The sequence below is a fragment of the Ursus arctos genome, unplaced genomic scaffold (genome assembly GCF_023065955.2).
Source record: "Ursus arctos isolate Adak ecotype North America unplaced genomic scaffold, UrsArc2.0 scaffold_17, whole genome shotgun sequence".
In the NCBI taxonomy this organism is placed as follows: domain Eukaryota; kingdom Metazoa; phylum Chordata; class Mammalia; order Carnivora; family Ursidae; genus Ursus; species Ursus arctos.
The window spans coordinates 39,416,021-39,435,185 of record NW_026622841.1 but is presented as its reverse complement, the minus strand read 5'-3'; the positions used below and the strand labels follow the sequence as shown (position 1 = coordinate 39,435,185).

Sequence of the window (19,165 nt, the reverse complement as noted above, 5' to 3'; positions counted from 1 at the left end):
GTCAATGCTCCAACCAAAGAGTGGACATAATCTCAAAATATGTCATTTTGAAGAATACCTTACCTTAAGCCTTCTCCACTGCGTGTTTCTGGATCCAACGCTTTGTATCCGTGCAATTCTTGCCCAGGTTGGAGGCCATCTCTACTCTGAACAACTTTTACTGGCGGTTGGCATTCAGGACCCTCATCACTGTCTTTAATTTTAACAGTGACAGTTGTAGTGCACATAGTAGGAGTTTTTGAATTTGCTGCTTTAGTGAATTGTGCTTCATTAAGGACACCGATTTGCAAAACAACCTGGCGGTTGACTTCATAGTTCAATGGCTGTTCAGTAAACATACGTTAATCAGTCAATTTGTAACACTACCTACAAAAGACAACTACGATTCCAAGTTTTAGCACAAAAAGGAATATTGTTTTTGTGTATAAAATGTTACCCAAAGCAGGTGCTAATATAGTAAAGACTAATAGTTGACCTCCTATAATGATAAACACTATCAAATGCAAAATTGTTGACGACTCAACCAATTTTTCTTCTCACTTTTCTTCGGGAAGGTCTTGCCTTCATTTTTTTTCATTACAAGTTTAAATATTAATAGAAATCCAGAATGAGTGTTTGGATAAATCCAAACTCATCAAATGGGATAATAGTGATGACTAAACAACAGAAGTATATAAAGAGTATAAGAAGTATATAAAATCATTAGACCACTAGGACCCGAGATTTGGCTATCATGGAGCAGTTACTCTGAGTGTATGTGTAAAAATTATAGTGATACTATTCAGTAACATCTTTTGGAAGCACATTATATTTAGGTTTTTTTTTTAAAAAAAATTATCATATTTAAGGTTGTATAGCTCCTAATCAAAGTGCTCAGTCCTGAAGAATAAGAAAGAATCTTGAAACAATGGTTAAACTATCAGAGACTAAAATCCATCAAGATTACAAAAAAAGGAAAGCAAGAGAAAGAAACCTGGACCCCCCCCAAAGAAAACCCCCAAGCAATCAGAAAGAAACAAACAAAAAACACTGGGAAGAAAAAGAAAAAGAGAGTAAGTGAGAGAAAGAATAAGCAATATAATAATTTAAAGGGCATTTTCTAAAAATCTTCGGAGGAAAGTACAACTTGTGCATGTAGTTTCTAACAAAATACACTGTCCCTAAGAAAGTAATCAGGGAAAATATGTCAGAGGTTAGTAAGGGCAATGCGTAGAAGGACTCAGAAATGAACCAGGTGTGTCTATAGCTATACCACCCTGAATATGCCTGATCTCTTCTGATCTCAGAAGCTAAGCAGGGTCAGGCCTGGTTAGTACTTGGAAGGGAGAAAGGAACTAGATTTAGTGTATCATTCTGGGTGCTAGTAATTGCGACTGAATTTTTAAAATCCCAAAGTGCTGGCTACCTCAAATATAGGAGGATTAATGGGAACAGCTGCTGAATATTTAATAAAGAGTCTGCCTTATACATCATAGAGAAGTAAAAGTATAATGTGAGCAAGAAGGCAATTGTAAAGGCAAGAGGTTTGATTTCCAGTAGTGATTCTTCCATTTCTCTCTTCCTTGTGTTCCATAAAATAAGGGACAAGTGGGTGTCTAAGACTCCTTCCAAGACTAATATTTGATTGCTAATACAATATTTCTCTGCCTTCGTTTTCCCCATGTAGAGAGAACAATGTGTTTTGTGCCTTCAATGCCCATCTTCTAAGAAAAAAATACGAGGGTAAAATAACAACAATAATAATAATAATAAAAACATTTAAGTAAACCAATGTAAATCATTTCAGCATTGTGTGGCAATTCTCTAGTCATATACATATAGGAATTACTATGGAGATACATAGTACATAGGATGTAGATATTTGGGTACCAATGCCCAAGTGTACATTAGTATTTTTTAAAGTATTGTTTGATCGTTTCGTTGTTGTTGTTTACCTTGACAACACACAAGACTCCTTCATTTGTATTGGGGTCTGTGCTAATTTTGAAGTTTCCATTTTCATTTCCCTGTAGGATCTTGTAGACAGCCTTTGAGTGAGGAGTGTTTGGCAAGTCCTGGTCACGTACTGCCATTCGTAAAATCTCGACGTCAATTCTGTTTTCTTCTACTTCTGTAAAATACTAAAACAGTTGCCTCTTATTATTATAAATTCATAGCTTTAACAACATGATTTTCTACATTTAAAGAAAAAGAAAATAAAGTGATATGGGAACATGCAATCATAAATTGGAAAGAATTTACAAATTTCACGCACAGATTATCTTTCCTCACTAAAATGCTTTTTCAACTCTTACCCATTCTTCAAAGACTAATTCATTTCTTAACTTCTAAACTTCTCTGAAATCACTCAAGCCCTCATATTTGTCTCTATTCTGCATCTCCTCAAAATTTATAGGCTATGGCCCCTTTTATATTAACCTATTAAGCCTTCAATATTTATAGATAATTATAACCTACATTGATTTCTTATTATTACTGGATGGCTTGTTACTATGCCAATTTTTGTTTTTAATTTACTTCTGATTCCCTAGCAAACATTTTAAAGAAAAAATTTTTCCGGTTTTGAGAAATTAAATCACATTTTTTCCTCTTCTTCCCCCCAAAAAGAAATACAGTTACAGAAGCATATTATATTAACAGATTAAAAAAAGTCGTAAATCAGAATCTTCTAGAAATGTAAAATGAATTCATAGAAGAATGATAACCTCATAGCCACTGGAGCACAAGAGATCTTGATCCTAATCCCAGGTTTTCCTCTTACATGGTCTGTATGTATGAGATCGTAAGCAAGTTACTTAACTGACTTTTCATTTTCTCAAATCAACTATGGGATAAACATATCCTTACAAGTTGTAGGGATTCATATAAAACATTGTATGAATGTGCCTATCACTGGAGGTTTTCTCTTCTTTAACTTGTACTCTGGTATAGATTGATGAAAAAATGATTACTTACTAAAAGTTCAGGAAAGAAGAGCCATTTCCTGGAAGTACCATCCTATATATATTTCTTGTATTGTGTACTTCCTAAGGGAAAGTTCACTCATACATGATGCTGGGAGAATTTACATATAGATAATGGGAGGGCCACACTGTACTTACTGATGTCCCAGCAAAGCAGAGGATATAAATCTAGTCTCTTTTCCGTCTTAGGAAGTTGAAGTGCAAAGGATACCAGAGAGAGCGGGCCTCTTTTCCTGCACTCTACAAAATAAATTTAAATCCAAGGCATCCAATAATAGAACTTGGCATCTGAGAAAATGGTGAATACATGAACAACAGCAAGGGCTAAGAAGCCCTTAGACAGCCAAGAGAGTAGTTTTTTCCCTAGCATTTAGAAATAACTGGTCCTGGGGCGCCTGGGTGGCACAGCGGTTAAGTGTCTGCCTTCGGCTCAGGGCATGATCCTGGCATTATGGGATCGAGCCCCATATCAGGCTCCTCCGCTATGAGCCTGCTTCTTCCTCTCCCACTCCCTCTGCCTGTGTTCCCTCTTTCGCTGGCTGTCTCTATCTCTGTCGAATAAATAAATAAAATCTTAAAAAAAAAAAAAGAAATAACTGGTCCTTCAATTATTTTTACAGAGATCATATTTTTTTTGCATGTTATCTGTAAGTGGCAGCTCTTAAGACCGAATTATGCAATCTCACAGAACTACCAAATTTCTCGTGTGTTTTTTTGAAAAAGTAAATGAACCTAGATAAATGAATACAAAGATATACTCACAGAAGTTTGAGTAAAATATGGTGGATTGTCATTTTCATCCTCTAGTGAAATAGTAATTGTTCCTGTATTAAATAAACCAAAAGGTTGGCCCCCCATGTCTCGCACTTCCATTACTAACTTGTATGTATCACAATGCTGGAAAAAAAAAGAAAGAAGAAGGTATATTGATGAACACTTCTATTTCTTATAACTTGCAATTCTCATAGCCATTGCATAGGCTCTGATTATTTTACATTCCTTTTTGATTTTTTTTTTTTACAAAAAAAAAAAAAAAAAAAAGGCCACCTCAAATATAAATACAGAACAAGAGATTGGCTAGTTGGTATAATAGCAACCTGATAGGTCTAACATAATATTTCAAAATGTAAAGCTGTTTCACATCCACACATCACATCAGGTCAATGATCTTAAGTAAGAACTTGTCTAACCTTGTACCTTCCCCAAATCTCTGTAGAGACAAAGGAAGTTATCCAGAGAAGCCCTCAGCACAGCCTGTATGGAAGCAAGCTTGGAGAGGTGGCCAAACTCCTCTGGGAGTTCATTATCGGTTTAAATATAGTTTAGTGAGTCTAAAATTAATCAATCAGTTCATTACCTCTCTATCCAGTAAAGGTGTAGTTGTGGTGATGACGCCTGTATCCGGATGTATGGAGAAGTGCTTCGGGTGATCTGGGATTTGCTGTAAGATTTTATATTTCAGGCGAGTGTGTAGAGTGCCAGGTTCGTCTAGGTCTATGGCCGTCACTTGTCCCACTGAAGTTCCTGTTCAGAGAAATCCCATATTGTCAACGACTTAAAAGAGCACTATAATTGAATTACAAACAAACAAGGTATGGTTATAGCATATTCTCCCCAAAATGACAATTATTGATTTTACAAACAAGTGCAGTGTCTTAAATGCTCTCCCAAATTCCAAACTCCAAACTCCCCTCACTTGGAAACTTCAATTATGTGGGTATTCTGAAAAATATGATCTATATTCCACATGTCTGAGAACATCCACCCCACCTTTGGTAAGAGTGGTTCTCAAATTCTTCCCCCCAACCCACCACCCAGTCCACAGACCATTTTTGGATGGGACCTTCTCTGCATGTCTTGTTTCTTTTATAGGCCGACTTGATAATCTTAGTTAGAGGAATACCACAGCTTTGAATATGGTAACAAAGTTTTATACCTTGATATTTTAATAAATGTGCCGAATTGTTAATATATGCAAGTAATTATTAATATATGTAAGACAAACACTGTGTAGCAGTCTGAGTATCATTTGGACAAGCTTTACAGCCCAGAAATCTGAGTATGAGAAATGTTACTTTAGCAAACCACTAACTATGAAAAAACAATGTTAAACATGCATACATACATAACGACGAGAGAATGGAGGAGGCATTTCCTGTAACTTTTTTATTTTTAAAATAAACTGGATAATCTTCTGCCCACTGATGTGCTTAGGTCACAATCCTGGCTGCCTATGACATCAAACCAGTTTAATTTTTTTAAATTTGTTTGGAAAATATGCCAAGGAAATGTGTGTGTGTGTGTGTGTGTGTATGTATGTATATATATATATATAAATATATATATATATGGTTATAAGTCAGATAAACATTTCCATTTGTTGATATATTTTGGGGTCCTTGAAAATGTATTGAAACTTTGTAAAGATTCAAATTATTTATTGCTTTATAAATGCATCTGTGGCACCTATGTACATAGTCAAAATAGAAAATATGAATAGCAATTGCCTGTCGCACATTCATATGCACTGTGGCTTAATCTAACAAAGTTGGTAACTTCATGTATCAGCTGCCTTGCACATGTGCACAGCAAAAATGAGCACAAAAAGGTTTGCCTTTGAAGAGTACACGATCTTCGAAGATTACAAAGTTTTATATAGAAGATCCTCGACATGCAAGCATTTTTAAATGTTTTTGCATACTTGTGTTTAAAACATTACTGAGGAATTGAATCGAAGCAAAAATTGAGTGTTTTCCTGAGACGTGAACTTACCAGTTCGACAATTTTCAGGCACACTAAAGACAGTCACTTTGTTTTCAAAATACGGAGCATTATCGTTATCGTCTTCAACTTTGAACAGCAAGGGGAGTGGATACTCCGGGGCATAACCGTCTGCCGTTGTGGCATAGGCGTAGAGCTGAAAGGTAGGCAAACACTGTCAGCTTGTTCTCCAATGACACCTTACGCACAAAATTAAGCCTAGCAGTTGGGGAAAGACATAATGTTTAAAAAGTTATCCACAAAAGAATATGCAACTAAGAACTTGTGCAACGGAAAACACACCAGCACAGTGGATGTGACGTATGGTTTCAATCCTCCTGCAGCGTCCGCAGGATTCTCCCACCAAGGACAATGCACCCCAGGTAATGCGGCTACTCCGTTCTCTGAATTAACCTCATGCCCTTCTGCTTGTTAGAATGTATGTAAGTTTCCCCCAGTTATGCTAATAGCAAGTATTTTATTAAAGTTTATAAAAAATATGATTCCAGGGGCGCCTGGGTGGCACAGCGGTTGAGCGTCTGCCTTCGGCTCAGGGCGTGATCCCGGCGTTATGGGATCGAGCCCCACATCAGGCTCCTCCGCTATGAGCCTGCTTCTTCCTCTCCTACTCCCCCTGCTTGTGTTCCCTCTCTCGCTGGCTGCCTCTATCTCTGTCAAATAAATAAATAAAATCTTTAAAAAAAATATGATTCCATTTAGTTACAGATTTGCATATATGTATAAATAGATATCAACTATCTTCAGTGATTCAATTACAAATTCTTTTCTCTATTTACCTGCATGTTCTCATTTTTCTATCATAAACATATTTCCTGCGCAATAAAAGTGCCAATAAAATCATATACACGTTCCAAATTCCATCTCAAAATGATCTATCTTGGTTCCAAAGGCCAGGATTTAATGTCTTTTTCTTTCAAAGACCATCAATTTATTTTTGCACTCTTCTTTTGCGGTTTATCACCCCCACCAGCAGCACTGTGGTTTTCATCACCACCATCCTATCCGGATGTCACACTATCAGCCTTCCTACCAATCTCTTCCTTTCCCCTCAGATTTTGCATGAAATTTTCTTTCTTTAAACTGCTGCCATTTTGAGATTTTTAGCTACAGAAAACTATGAAATTGGTTTATGTCTCTATAAGATGATAATTGTCCTCAGGGATGAAACCTGAGACATTCTGATAATTGTATGACAAAGCTCCTAACACAGTGCCCAGGTTGGTAATTCTTCAATAAATAGCTTTGTGCACTCAATTCCACCCATCTTTACTTTTTGAAAGACAAACTAGCCCTTAAATTGGTCCTTTGTAAAAAAATTATCATAAACATTCTCCATAGAATCATTTGTAAGGAATTCTTCTACTTCATCATGTTGGCCTTCAAATACCTCCCTATCTAAGTCCATCCTGCTGTAATTTACACAATTTCTTGCTAGTGCTTCTCTTTGTCAGAAATGAAGATCATCTTGTTCCCACCATACATACAATCACTTGTAGTTTGAAATAATAGTGGTTCCTGATGTTTAACAACAAGTAAATGTCATTATCTCACATTCCACGGATTCAGATGTGGTGATTTTGTTTCAGGTACTATTTTGGGTACACGGTTTTATTTATTTATTTGTTTGTTTGTTTGTTTGTTTATTTATTTATTTATACTAATAATGAGCTAAATATCTCCAAAATAAATCAAAATTGAAATCATTATTGTAGAAAGGATAATCTAAACTAGGAATATAACTAAACTTTAAAGAATAGCCTAGCTTCCTAGGAGAATCCATTTATGTGCCTGTAATAGAGGAACTAATTATAAATATTTTCTTATTTAGTCATTAAAGTAAACTCAAGAATAGTACTGGTTTTACAATAGAGTTCACATTATTTTATACTGAGAGCAATAATCATATACTTGATTATTGTTATAAGAAGTATATAGAGTATTATACTTAAAATTAGTCATATTTTTAGCTGAGTTAGGAGAGTATTATTTAAATTTCATGTGCATTTTTGATATATTGTTTCTCCCTTGAATTCTTCTGTAGCTTGAAGAATCTCATATCTTTTAGCCCTTTCCCACTGCAATTTGCTGAATATTTTTTTGTTTTTTTAATCTTTGGGAAGATGGGAACAGTTGCCAACAGGAGTGGGAACTTGAGTTTGACCTTGTAAAGAAAGATATGCAGTGTAGACTGGGCAGGGGTAGGGGAGAGCAGCAAAGCTGAGTGGGTACAGAATGTTATTAGCAATATACATATAAAGACAATGGATGGACCAGTATGGCTGAAAAAGAAACATATGTTGCAAGATAATAAGGCTCTGGTTGGATGGGAAAGGGACTAGGCTGAAACCAATTTTTCCCCACGTATTTACAAAAATACATTGTCTCCTCAACACTCAAAGAGAAACATGTTTGCAAATGTTTTCTTTCATAGAATAGCCTGGAATTATTGAAGAAAATCCTCTTCTTATACAACTATTCTTTGAAAAGCTTGGATAAAACGGACTTATACACATCCCTGAAAGATTAGATGAATTTAATGGTTTAAGACAAACTCCTCACATTGCAATAATGGTGTGACTCATTCAGAAAAATACTTACAAACCAAGATTAAATAATCTAACATGGGGCAAGAGAGAGAACAGGAGCACAATGAGGATGTGTATTGAATTAGACCCATGACAACCTGTGCCAATAATCAATGAAATAAAATTATTTCAAGTAACAATAATTGAGTAATACATAACATTTATATAGGTTAGATAAATGGAAAAATTAAGAAATCCCATCAAAATCCTGTTTTGAGGACAAAATCCTAGAGCATGTGTATTGTGTGACCTACTGGTAGAATATTTTTTAAAAACTGTATGGTTTACATATTGATTTTACCAATATTTAATATGAGTATTTAATGTTTGCAACAGCTCTGAGGTAGATAAGACTATTAGTAGCCCATAGGACAGAGAAGGAAACAGATTCATGAAGGTTGACCTATCCAAGGCTAAAAGAAAAAGAGGCAAATAATGAAAATCTACTAATTTCCAGAGAAATAAGCTTTCCAATATAAAGCTAGTAAGTGGAATTGATTTGATAGAAAAGCAAAGAGGTATTATTTTAATTTACACCTCTATGTTGACAGAGAAACCTTCCATTCTCTATTGCCTCAAGTGATTTCATGTTTCATCATGTTTACTGCTAGCTGTTATACATCCCTTTATGAATCTTACTAATTTGCAAGTGATATTTCTTAGTATCAATTCAGTCTTAACTACGGTAATGGGAACTAGAGAAACATGGGTAATTCTGACATAAAAATTATCCAGAAGCCCAGTGTTAAGCATAAATTCCAAACGATTTTATTCCTTTTGTCCTTTAAAAGATGTTAAATAAATAGCAAAGTAACTTTAAAAAAAAAAAAGTAATCTCTACATCCAACATGGGGCTTGAACTCACAATCCTGAGATCAAGTGTCACATGCTCTACCAACTTGAGCCAGACTCCAACGTAACTTATTTTTATTTTTTTTAAGATTTATTATTTATTTTAGAGAGAGAACGTGGGGAAGGGCAGAAGGAGAGGGAGAGAGAGTCTTAAGCCAATTCCGTGCTGAGCACAGAGCCCCAGGCGGGCACGATCACCACCCTGAGATCACAACCGAGCCAAAAACCGAGAGTAGGTCACTTCACTGACTGTGACACCCACGCACCTCCCCCCCCTTTTTTAAAATAAAACTATTCTCTCCTCCTTTTCTCCGGCAATGATCCAGTGAGAAGTAGCTGACAACTGCGAAATTCAAGAACATGATGTTATCGGCAGAGTAAGAAATGAAAGGTACACTGCACAGCGGAATAGGCAGCTTATTATTTCTCCTTGGGAGACTACTAGGGTTAGAACTTTTCTTACTATAATGGATCCATAAAAGGGGCAGAGGGACACCTGGGTGGCTCAGTCCATTAAGCGTGTGCCTTCAGCTCAGGTCCTGATCCCAGCGTCTTGGGATCAAGTCCCACTTCGGGCTACTTGCTCAGAAGGGAGTCTGCTTCTCCCTCTGCCTGCCACTTGCCCTGTTTGTGCTCTCTCTCTCTCTGACAAATAAGTAAATAAAATCTTTAAAAAGATGGGGGCAGAGAATTTACATACTTACACACACACACCTATATCTATAGATTTATCAACTTTTTATTTGGTTTCTTGATAGACCAAAATGTTTGCAATCATGCTTAGCATACCTCTCCTATTAGAGTCTATGTAAGCTATTTCTTAAAGTAATACTTTGATATTATTATGAATAAAGTATGTCTATTCAGAGAATTTGGGTGGGAGCATAAAATTATAAAGAAAATATGTCATTCTAATCCAACCATTCAATTTAATTATGAAATCCCTAAAGTGGGACATTTATGTTGTTCTAAAAATTTCACCAGCTTATCCAGTGCTCTGACATCCTTAGGATGGGGTCTGCACTCCCCCTCCCCCCATGAGCATTCATTTCTTTCATGGCTGCCTTTGTGTGGCTACCAGTTCCTGCTTATCTTTCAGATACCTGCTAAGATGTTACTTCCTGGACTGCTCAAGTATGAGATAACTTTTCCCTTATATGGACTCCTTTAACAAAGAGTTCTTCCATTCTACTCATAATTCAAGAATCCAAGCGCTTAAACAATTCAACTCACCATCTCCCTGAAACTCACTGTGAATTTCTCCTATATGTCAGGTTAGACCTCAGAACACTAAGGAGATATGTGAAGTTTGAAAGAGAAAAAAGAAAGGATTTAATTTTCAAAAGAGCTAGAATTTTTCTTTGGGTCAAATTAGAGTAAAAGGAACTGGTAAACTTATTCTGGATTGCTAAAGAAATAAAATGATACCCATGGTTCTCATGGCTGGACAATCAGAGAGAAGAAAAGAAGCACAATATTATTCAAGAGGTGAAAGCAGTGAAACTCAGTCTTAGGAAATGCTTAGAATTACGTTGGGTGACTTCAAATTTTCAATTGCTGGGGCCCCATCCCAGAACAATTATTTATTTTTTTTTTAATTTTTTTTTTATAATGATTTTTTATTATGTTAGTCACCATACAGTACATCCCCGGTTTCCGATGTAAGGCTCGATGATTCATTAGTTGTGTATAACACCCAGTGCAGCATGCAATACGTGCCCTCCTTACTACCCATCACCGGCCTATCCCATTCCCCCAGCCCCCTCCCCTCTGTAGCCCTCAGTTTGTTTCTCATAGTCCATAGTCCATCCCAGAACAATTAAATCAGAATTTCTGGGAAGCGACCCAAGCATCAGTATTTTCTCAAAAGTTCTCATGTGATTTATAATGTACAGTCAGGTTGAGAATAATTGAAACCTGCTGTTTTAGGGAACTACAAACTCAAGAAAATTCACTGCTGTTGACCCAGGATTCTACAGATCAAAGCCTGTCCTTTAAAATTGTGTCGTTATATTTTATATGGCTTTTCTCCCCTTTTCTTCCCTTATGATACCCATTATCTTTCATCATCAATTGCACTAATAGAAAATTGAAGTTTAGGGGTGCCTGGGTGGCACAGCGGTTAAGTGTCTGCCTTCGGCTCAGGGCGTGATCCCGGCGTTATGGGATCGAGCCCCACATCAGGCTCCTCTGCTAGGGGCCTGCTTCTTCCTCTCCCATTCCCCCTGCTTGTGTTCCCTCTCTCGCTGGCTGTCTCTATCTCTGTCAAATAAATAAATAATAAAATCTTAAAAAAAAAAAAAGAAAATTGAAGTTTACATTATACCTTAACAATTTTTAAAGTATTAAATGAAATAATTCTTCTAATATGTAAATAAGCAGCATTGAAAATATAAAGACAGTAACTAAAAAGATAATGCTTAAGAATCCAATAATCTTACTGGGAACTGTTCATATTGCTCGCGGTCTATGCTTCGTGTACAAAAGATATCCCCCGTGTCCTTATCTATGTAGAACAAATTGAAGGGCTCCTTGTCCACTCCTGGTCCACTTATGGAGTAAAAGATGGTGTAATTCTGCGCAGCATCAGACTGGACCTGTAACATTAAGTGACGATTCAGTAAAAGAACAGACATGCTATGGTAAACACCTTCTACCTAACCGGTTGTGACGCTTTAATTTTTATCACTTGCTCTTTCCCAGTCACCTATTCTTTATTCCCCTTGCTTACTTACCCATCATCCCTCATATTTTTCAGCTTGTATTCATATTCTGCAGTGTGCAAAGCCACAAACTGGATCATCTATTTATCCCAAATTCTTTTGAATTCTCTGCATGTGAATGGAAAATGTGGGAGCTGGGCATACCTTCACAATTCCAATTCACTTAATTCTTATTTCTATATAAAGGACAGTAACAATTTCCGTGGTTTCGAGTTATTTGGAATGGAAACGGTACTGATTTTAAAAAGTAAAAATAATGTAACCTTCCACCCACAATTAATTCATAATTTCAAAGCTGGCCTATTCTTACACTCCAGCTAGCTGGCAGTGACATCACCTTTTTGGTAAACAAAAATACCGGTCTTTTTTTGCGAGAAGTGTTAATTGAGGGGACAACTGAATTATGCAAAATCTCTAGGCACGTCCTCTGTCCAAGAATGCTGAAGTCTGGTAGTGTAGTCGGGAGAACCCGGATATCGATTTAAGAGCATCAGAAACTCAAAATATGAAACTTGTTTCTAAATGCTGAATAGGATTTCGGGAGAAAAGTGACGAAACACACTGTATTTTTTTTTTCTAGTTCTGATGAATGGATGATCCTTATTAGCACAAACAGGTTAAAGCCCTGATTCCATTCAAACGTACAGTTTTAAAAGTAAACAAGCAAAACCTCTACTATATTAAGTCAAATGAGGTAAAATATACCTGCTGAACATGTTGTGGAAATGGACCTAATGAGTTCTCCATTAGCGAACAGGGAATAGGGGCCCATCGTCTCTTGCTGCGTTTGAGAACAGTGTCTCTGGTGTGTCTCTTCTCGGGCGCCTGCATGGGAGAGATGAAGAAATACAGCCCCTCCTCTCGTCAGGAGCTGTGATTTTCACATGTACATCAACATGAAGAAAATAAGTAAGGGTTGTACATCACCATATCACAGGTAATACCCAAACCATTTCTGTTTTTTATTAAGATACATACACAAACACATAAGAACCAGTTTCATTTGATTTAACCAGTTAATCAACCAGAACTTTGTAGGGCATTGCTGAGAGATGCCATCTTGAGAAGTATAAACCCCCTAAACAGAGATAATCCATCAACAAATATCTAAAAACCGAGTTTATTCCACTAGGCGTGGAACAACCAATATTTATTAAAACACTGGCACCAGTACAAAGCATTTGTATAACTATGCAAAGACAGAGGTCAGCATTCGTTCAAGTATATTTAATTTTATGTGATGTGGAAACTCTACAATATGAAATAATGTTTTATAAGCCTTCTCCTAAATTTATAATACGTGTAATGCATATTAAAGTGCAAAGCGTATTCTAAATTTGGTGAAGAATTCTTATAATCTAAAGAAATTTAGCCGGGGCAGTCTCTCATAAATTAAATTACTTATTAAAAAATTATTCCACAAGACTTAAACTTCATTGTGCAGAATTTGCTTAAAGTGAGATTTATGTGAATTTCAGTAACCTCTCCCTTCCCACTCCTTGGTCACTAGCACTCACGGCAGAAAATGAGCCTAGAGCCAGAACATTCCAACCAGTCCTGTGGACTGGCTATACTTCATTCTTGGAAGAGAGGGACCCTGGTGGCATTTTTCTATTAAGATGGGAGTAAGCTTTAGACAATCTCTTTAAAGTGACTGAAACCCACAGTCACTTGGGAGAAAACCACGCAGGGTGGAGTGCCACACCTCTGACCTGAATCAGTTTTCACTGAGTTTTAGACCCACCCCTGCCTGTTCTTCACAGTTGGTTCTGCTAATTGCCACACCTCAAACCACTATCTGAAACCTTTGATATTCTGACCTTGCTCTCTGGCTGCAGAGCTGTTCATTTTTACACCATTTTGTAGATAGCTCTACCACTCCTCGGAATGGTCTAGTCTTTACACAGGTTGATTAGAAGTGGAATAAGCAGACAAGTGAGCGTTCAGGAACAATGATTTTAGCGTGGAAGGAAATCTATGAATGAAGGACTCTCATAAGCAGATTGTATACCTTCTTTCCTCTCACATCCAGTACAATTTCTATCTTTTTCTGTGCCTGGCTCTGGCTGTCTGAAGGAAAAATGGAAAAGCTCTTCCTTTCAGAAGACAAAATGAGGTTGTGTGTTGTGTAAATGGAGCCATCTTCTAGAATCCTGAAGTCAGGATCACTGGACAGGATCAGGCTGGCAGACGGGAAGCATTCCTTCAGATTCACTGCAGGGAAGACATTAACAGTAATTTGTAAAATAAAACAGGAACAGAACAAGTTTTACAGGAATGACAACTGACAGTGAGTCCATGAGAAACAGAAAGAGGGAGGTTACCCTTGCCCCTTGTTAAGTACCTCCTATTATAAAATTGAGGGGCCACGGAAATTAAATAATTAAATAAATGGAGTCATTGTTTCCATTCTTTTCATCATAAATTAATTTGTGAAGAGATATAAAATATTTTCTTTGGGTCCCTGGATTTATTGTTTCCACTTTAACTCTTACTTATGGGTTTGTACGTATCCATACAAATTTATCATTTTATATGTAGTGTAAATGTATGGTATCAGTAGACTTGGAACACGTTTGCAACAATCTTTGATAACGAAAACTATCTTGCAAAAAGTAAGAAAACTGACCTCTCCTTAAGTAATACTTAGTATATAACGGGGTTGTTATCAAAATATTGCCTTTACAGATTCCTATTTAACATATTTAGCATATTTGTTATGTGTCTATGGAGTATAGGTTGCATTATCTTTTAAGTGTTTTTAGAAGATATAAAGCAATGGATTAATCTAAATCTTCAAAGCACTGGGCAACAAGATGTCTGTCTGGGAACGGATACCACTTCAGTATTCAAGGTGTAAACTTAAGGCCAAGAAAAAAACCTGATAAAAGGAATGTGACCCTTGGACTCAGAGCAACCAACCCACGCTTTAGGAATGGCTGTGGTAGTAAGACTCCTGGAAACTGTATTTGACTTTCCCAAGCTATTCCGTGTGACAAATCACATACATTCTTGGGGGGGGGGGGTCCTTGTTCATTATAGTCAACCTCAAGCACAAATATTATTTGGGGGCATTTAAATTTTAACACATCTGTTTTCTATCTAATCAATTAAAGAGCATTGGCTTTGGAATTTGGGCAGCAGATTACTTGATATGAATTAAAATATGATTCTGGTTTTTGCACCTTCATTCGTGTGAACCGAGCTAATTTAGCCCTTTGATGTTTGTTAATTTTTCTGGCAAGAAAAGTATACAACTAACTTGGTACTTTCATTGTTTCTAACCACTACCAAAACACGAGCGGTCCATCTTTCATTTTATGTTAATTTTAATGCCAAGGAGCGATTACAGGGCTTTATCCCAAACTTTACAAGAGCAGCCTGAAGCTAAATGCAGCAGTTAACACTATGAAATTCTTAATACCGTTTCTCACCTTTGCCTACAAGTGTTTCAGCCTGAAGATGAGAAGGAACTTGAAGAGAAATTTTCTGACAAGCATCGCAAGAGAATATTAAAACCTCAAGAAAAAAAAAAAGAAAAAAATCAGGAATTATATTTGATCACAGACTTACACGTTACAGTTTTGTCTTATTGATAAAAATGTCAATTTCAGAAACAAATTTACCTTCTAGACCTTCAATATTTTTCATATTCATTTCATTTTAAAAACTTATTTCTTTCATTCTAGAGAGAGAGAGAAGGTGGCAGTGTGGAGGGACTGAAGGAGAGGGAGAGAATCTCAGGCAGACTCCATGCCTGATGCCCGATGTCTTGAGCCTGAGATCAGGACCCCAGCCGACACCAAGAGTGCAGTGGTCAACAGACTGTACCACCCAGGCTCCCCCTTATTCATTTTAAAAGGGAAAAGCAAATGAAGTGGCTTTAGGGGCACCACAGTCATTTAGTATTAATGAAAAATTAAAATGAACAGTAGTTCTTAGAACCCAAATCATATGGTACCATTTAAAAGAAATGGGTTATAAACAATTGATTTTACATAGAGATTGTCATCTCTAAGCCCATTCATAAATGTCACTCTGATTTCTTAGCATGAAGAAAGTACTTAACTTTGGAATTTAATGATCACATATTTGTATGCAAATCATCGTTGCCACAGCCCCACACAATTTGAGGTTATAGTTGATTAAGGCTAGAAACCATGAGGATTTTTTTTTTTAACCTTGTAAAGAAGAACACCCACAAATCTTCACTCATCTCAGATCACTCCTGGGACTGGTTTGGCATAAACTTGAAAGAATGATCTCAAATAAAAAAACTAGTCTACAAAGTAATATAATTCAAAATATAGAGAGTAGCCTTCAACAGGTTAAAGATCAGTAACTAAATTCAAGACACAGCTATTGTTCTCGAAAGCTAGGTAGTTAAAGGAAAGAAGATAGATTATCTGGGGAAAAAAGTTATTAGCTTAAAAGTGTTGACAGGTTGGAAACACAGTTTGCTTCTTTTTCTTGGCATTTTGTATTTATTTGCTTCCTCTCTGTTTATCAAAATGACTGCTTTTTGATTATTTAAATATAAGGTAGAGCAGAGCTAGATTTCCCAGAAGCAGGTCAATTTTATGATTAATGTTTCTGAGGACATATTTCTAGAGTTATGGGACCTATTATCTGGGAGAAAGAGAGGGCATCATCGTTCATACTCAGAGTGCGTACTTCATTTCTGACTCAATTCAATTCCATTAACCATATTGTATCAGCCTATTTAAATAGTTTGTAATTTTACAAAAACTCTGTCATGTGGGTAATACCAAAAATTGGAATTTAAAAACTCAATTTGTACTCACTTTAATTAATTAATTACATTTATTTTTTTTAGCCTCCCTGTCATATTTTCACAACTCCCCCACATTTCCCTTCCTGGAATGTAGCATAAGCCTAATCATATAGTCATGAAATGCTCTTTCTGTTTCCAGGGCTCTTTTCCAATAGCCTGTAAGTTACTGAAGGGGAAAAACTACACCTGTCTTGTTCTCCTTTAGAAACTCAGTGCTCAGCACATAGTAGGTACTTAGCAAATAGCTGCAGAATGAATTTGATGGAATTGTATTCAGTTTAATTCAAACGACCACTTTTTAAAACATCAGACATTCTTGTCTTTTTAATATACTCATTCCTAATGCCAGGGAATAAACTAAATTATATCCCAAGAACTTTCTGAACATGAAGAGTTCTATCAGTAATGATCTAAATATATGAAGAGTATTTTGTAAATGACAAAATATATATACATAGGCGCACATCTGTGTGTGTATGTACATATATGTGTGTGTGTGTGCGTGTGTGTGTACAGACATATATCTAACCTATATACACACACACATTACTCTCCTAGAGTATAGCCACATTCCCACTCCCACACCGATCTTCTTTCCTTCCTGCCCTAGGACCCCCACTTCTTTGCTTCTGCCTCTGTTCGCAGAGCCAATGGAGGTCTCCAGGAGTACTGTTCCAGTTTTCAAGTTAAATTAGCAGCTTAATGATTTAGAGAGAGGTGGGGTCAGACATCCTTTTAGCTATTATGGGGGTTAAGGATGGATGGGCAAGGGATGAACCAAAGGATGCTGGACACAGAGACCAGAAGCAAAAGAAATCTGGACCAATCCCTCAGAAATCTTTCACTGCACTTTACCATATTAATTTAAGGTGGTCTCTGAGGTTGTTGTTGTTTCCCCCCCCCACCAAGCAGTTACAGAATGAGAATGGGACCATCAACCCTGCATCATATATTTATGTGGAGAAAATGTTTACCCCCATACAGTTAAATCTTTAAATTCTGAAAATATAATTTGAAGCTAAAGTATTTTGCCAAAATGGAGAGGGAAAAAAGGGAATGCCCAGCTCAGAAATGCCAGGTGGAGATATGGGACAAGTCCCCTCTCCCTCATCCCCACCAAAGAAAAACAACGCCTGAGTACACACGTACAAAGTTCTGAAAAACCTAAGTGGAAACCAGCTGAATAGAATTTTTTCAATGATGGTCACATTTTTCTTTATTGCTTTTTCCAAGTTAAACCCCTAGCTCAAGCTAGGCGTTCTGCTCTTCTCTTAGCTCCTGGTGGGTAAAACGAAAGTCCTGGATAATTTGCATCTTCACCCAGACTCCGTTTCCTCTTCTTGTAGCTCAGGGGAACTAAGCATGTAAGCTTATTTAATGACTCCTAGCAAAAGCAAACCTCAGAACCTCTGGGCCAAATGCCCGAGGAATGAATTCATTCCACTAACCCTTAGGAAAACATCACAGCAAGACAACAGGGGATTCCCTCGAAAAACTTCAATGTCCTTGCAGTGGGCAGGTGAAGAACAAACCAAACACCTGCCATCCCAGGTCACAGGTCTCTCAACTCTTCCTTGAATTTTCCTCCACTCTGTTTTTGTTTTACCAGTCTATCTTCTCTGCCTTCCACTGCCACCCCTATTCTCTTTCAAGCCCAAACTGGAGGGAGGAAGCATGTAGCGGCATGCTTAAATTCCCTAATCTTTTGGTTGTTACTCACCAGGAGACAGAAAAGGAGCTGGTTACAGAAGATGCTCCCTGGGGTAGCAGAGGCCAGAGCCATCAGAAGTGGTCCCAATGGTCAGGGATGGTGGCTGGATGATAGGGCAGCTTGGGAGGCACAGGGTGGCTTAAGCAGATTCCCAATGGCTGGCACGTGTGCAGGGTCTGCTGCGGCCACCTTGGCGCATCTGAGCTGGGTTTGGAGGAGAGTCAGGAGGCAAGTGACAAAAGACAGGAGAAGGAGCAGCAGGAGAATTGCTTTCCTCCTATTTCCAGGTCAGTCCTCCTCCTTCCAATTCAATAACCTCTGAATGTGAAGAGGTTTTCCTACAAGTGGGGAGGGTGGGGTACGAAACACCCCAAAACCCAGTCACTAGCTCCTCCTCATGGCTTTCAAAATTTCTCCTGCCACTTGACACATAGGCAGAAGCAAGAGGGAACACCCTCCATCTTCCCCCCTCCTCCTTTTCCCCCCCAGGTGGATGCTCCCCAGTTATTACCCGCTCCCACGTCCTCCCCTCCTTCTTGGCCGTATTAACCTATCTTGCCCCTGGGTGCAAACAGAAATGGTGCACAAACTCCGTACAAGGAAGTGATGTCTCCTCAGCTGCCGTTTTGGCAAATCAGGGGCCATATGCATGTGCAATCACAGCCATCAGAAGTTATCTCCCCATCTAAGCGTTTAGGTGTTGTCTGCCACAGACAGCTCTGGAGCTCCTCCCTCCCTGCAGAGGGAACAGCGGC

General features: G+C 37.6%; 1 protein-coding gene across 2 annotated transcripts in view; it reads right to left on the bottom strand.

Moving 5' to 3' along the window:
- DSC1 (desmocollin 1) overlaps positions 1–18,767 on the bottom strand; it is a 30,597-nt gene extending 11,830 nt beyond the window's left edge. For both annotated transcript variants that reach the window (XM_026496145.4, XM_044383141.2), the window contains exons 1-10: positions 18,420–18,767; positions 15,339–15,423; positions 13,916–14,118; positions 12,610–12,729; positions 11,623–11,778; positions 5,736–5,880; positions 4,321–4,487; positions 3,726–3,860; positions 1,935–2,120; positions 64–323 (exon numbers count right to left, since the gene is read on the bottom strand). In XM_026496145.4, coding sequence (XP_026351930.2) covers positions 64–323; positions 1,935–2,120; positions 3,726–3,860; positions 4,321–4,487; positions 5,736–5,880; positions 11,623–11,778; positions 12,610–12,729; positions 13,916–14,118; positions 15,339–15,423; positions 18,420–18,482 — 1,520 coding nt within the window. In that variant the 5' untranslated portion in view covers positions 18,483–18,767. The remainder of the gene's footprint in view (positions 1–63; positions 324–1,934; positions 2,121–3,725; positions 3,861–4,320; positions 4,488–5,735; positions 5,881–11,622; positions 11,779–12,609; positions 12,730–13,915; positions 14,119–15,338; positions 15,424–18,419) is intronic.
- Positions 18,768–19,165: the final 398 nt, after the last annotated feature.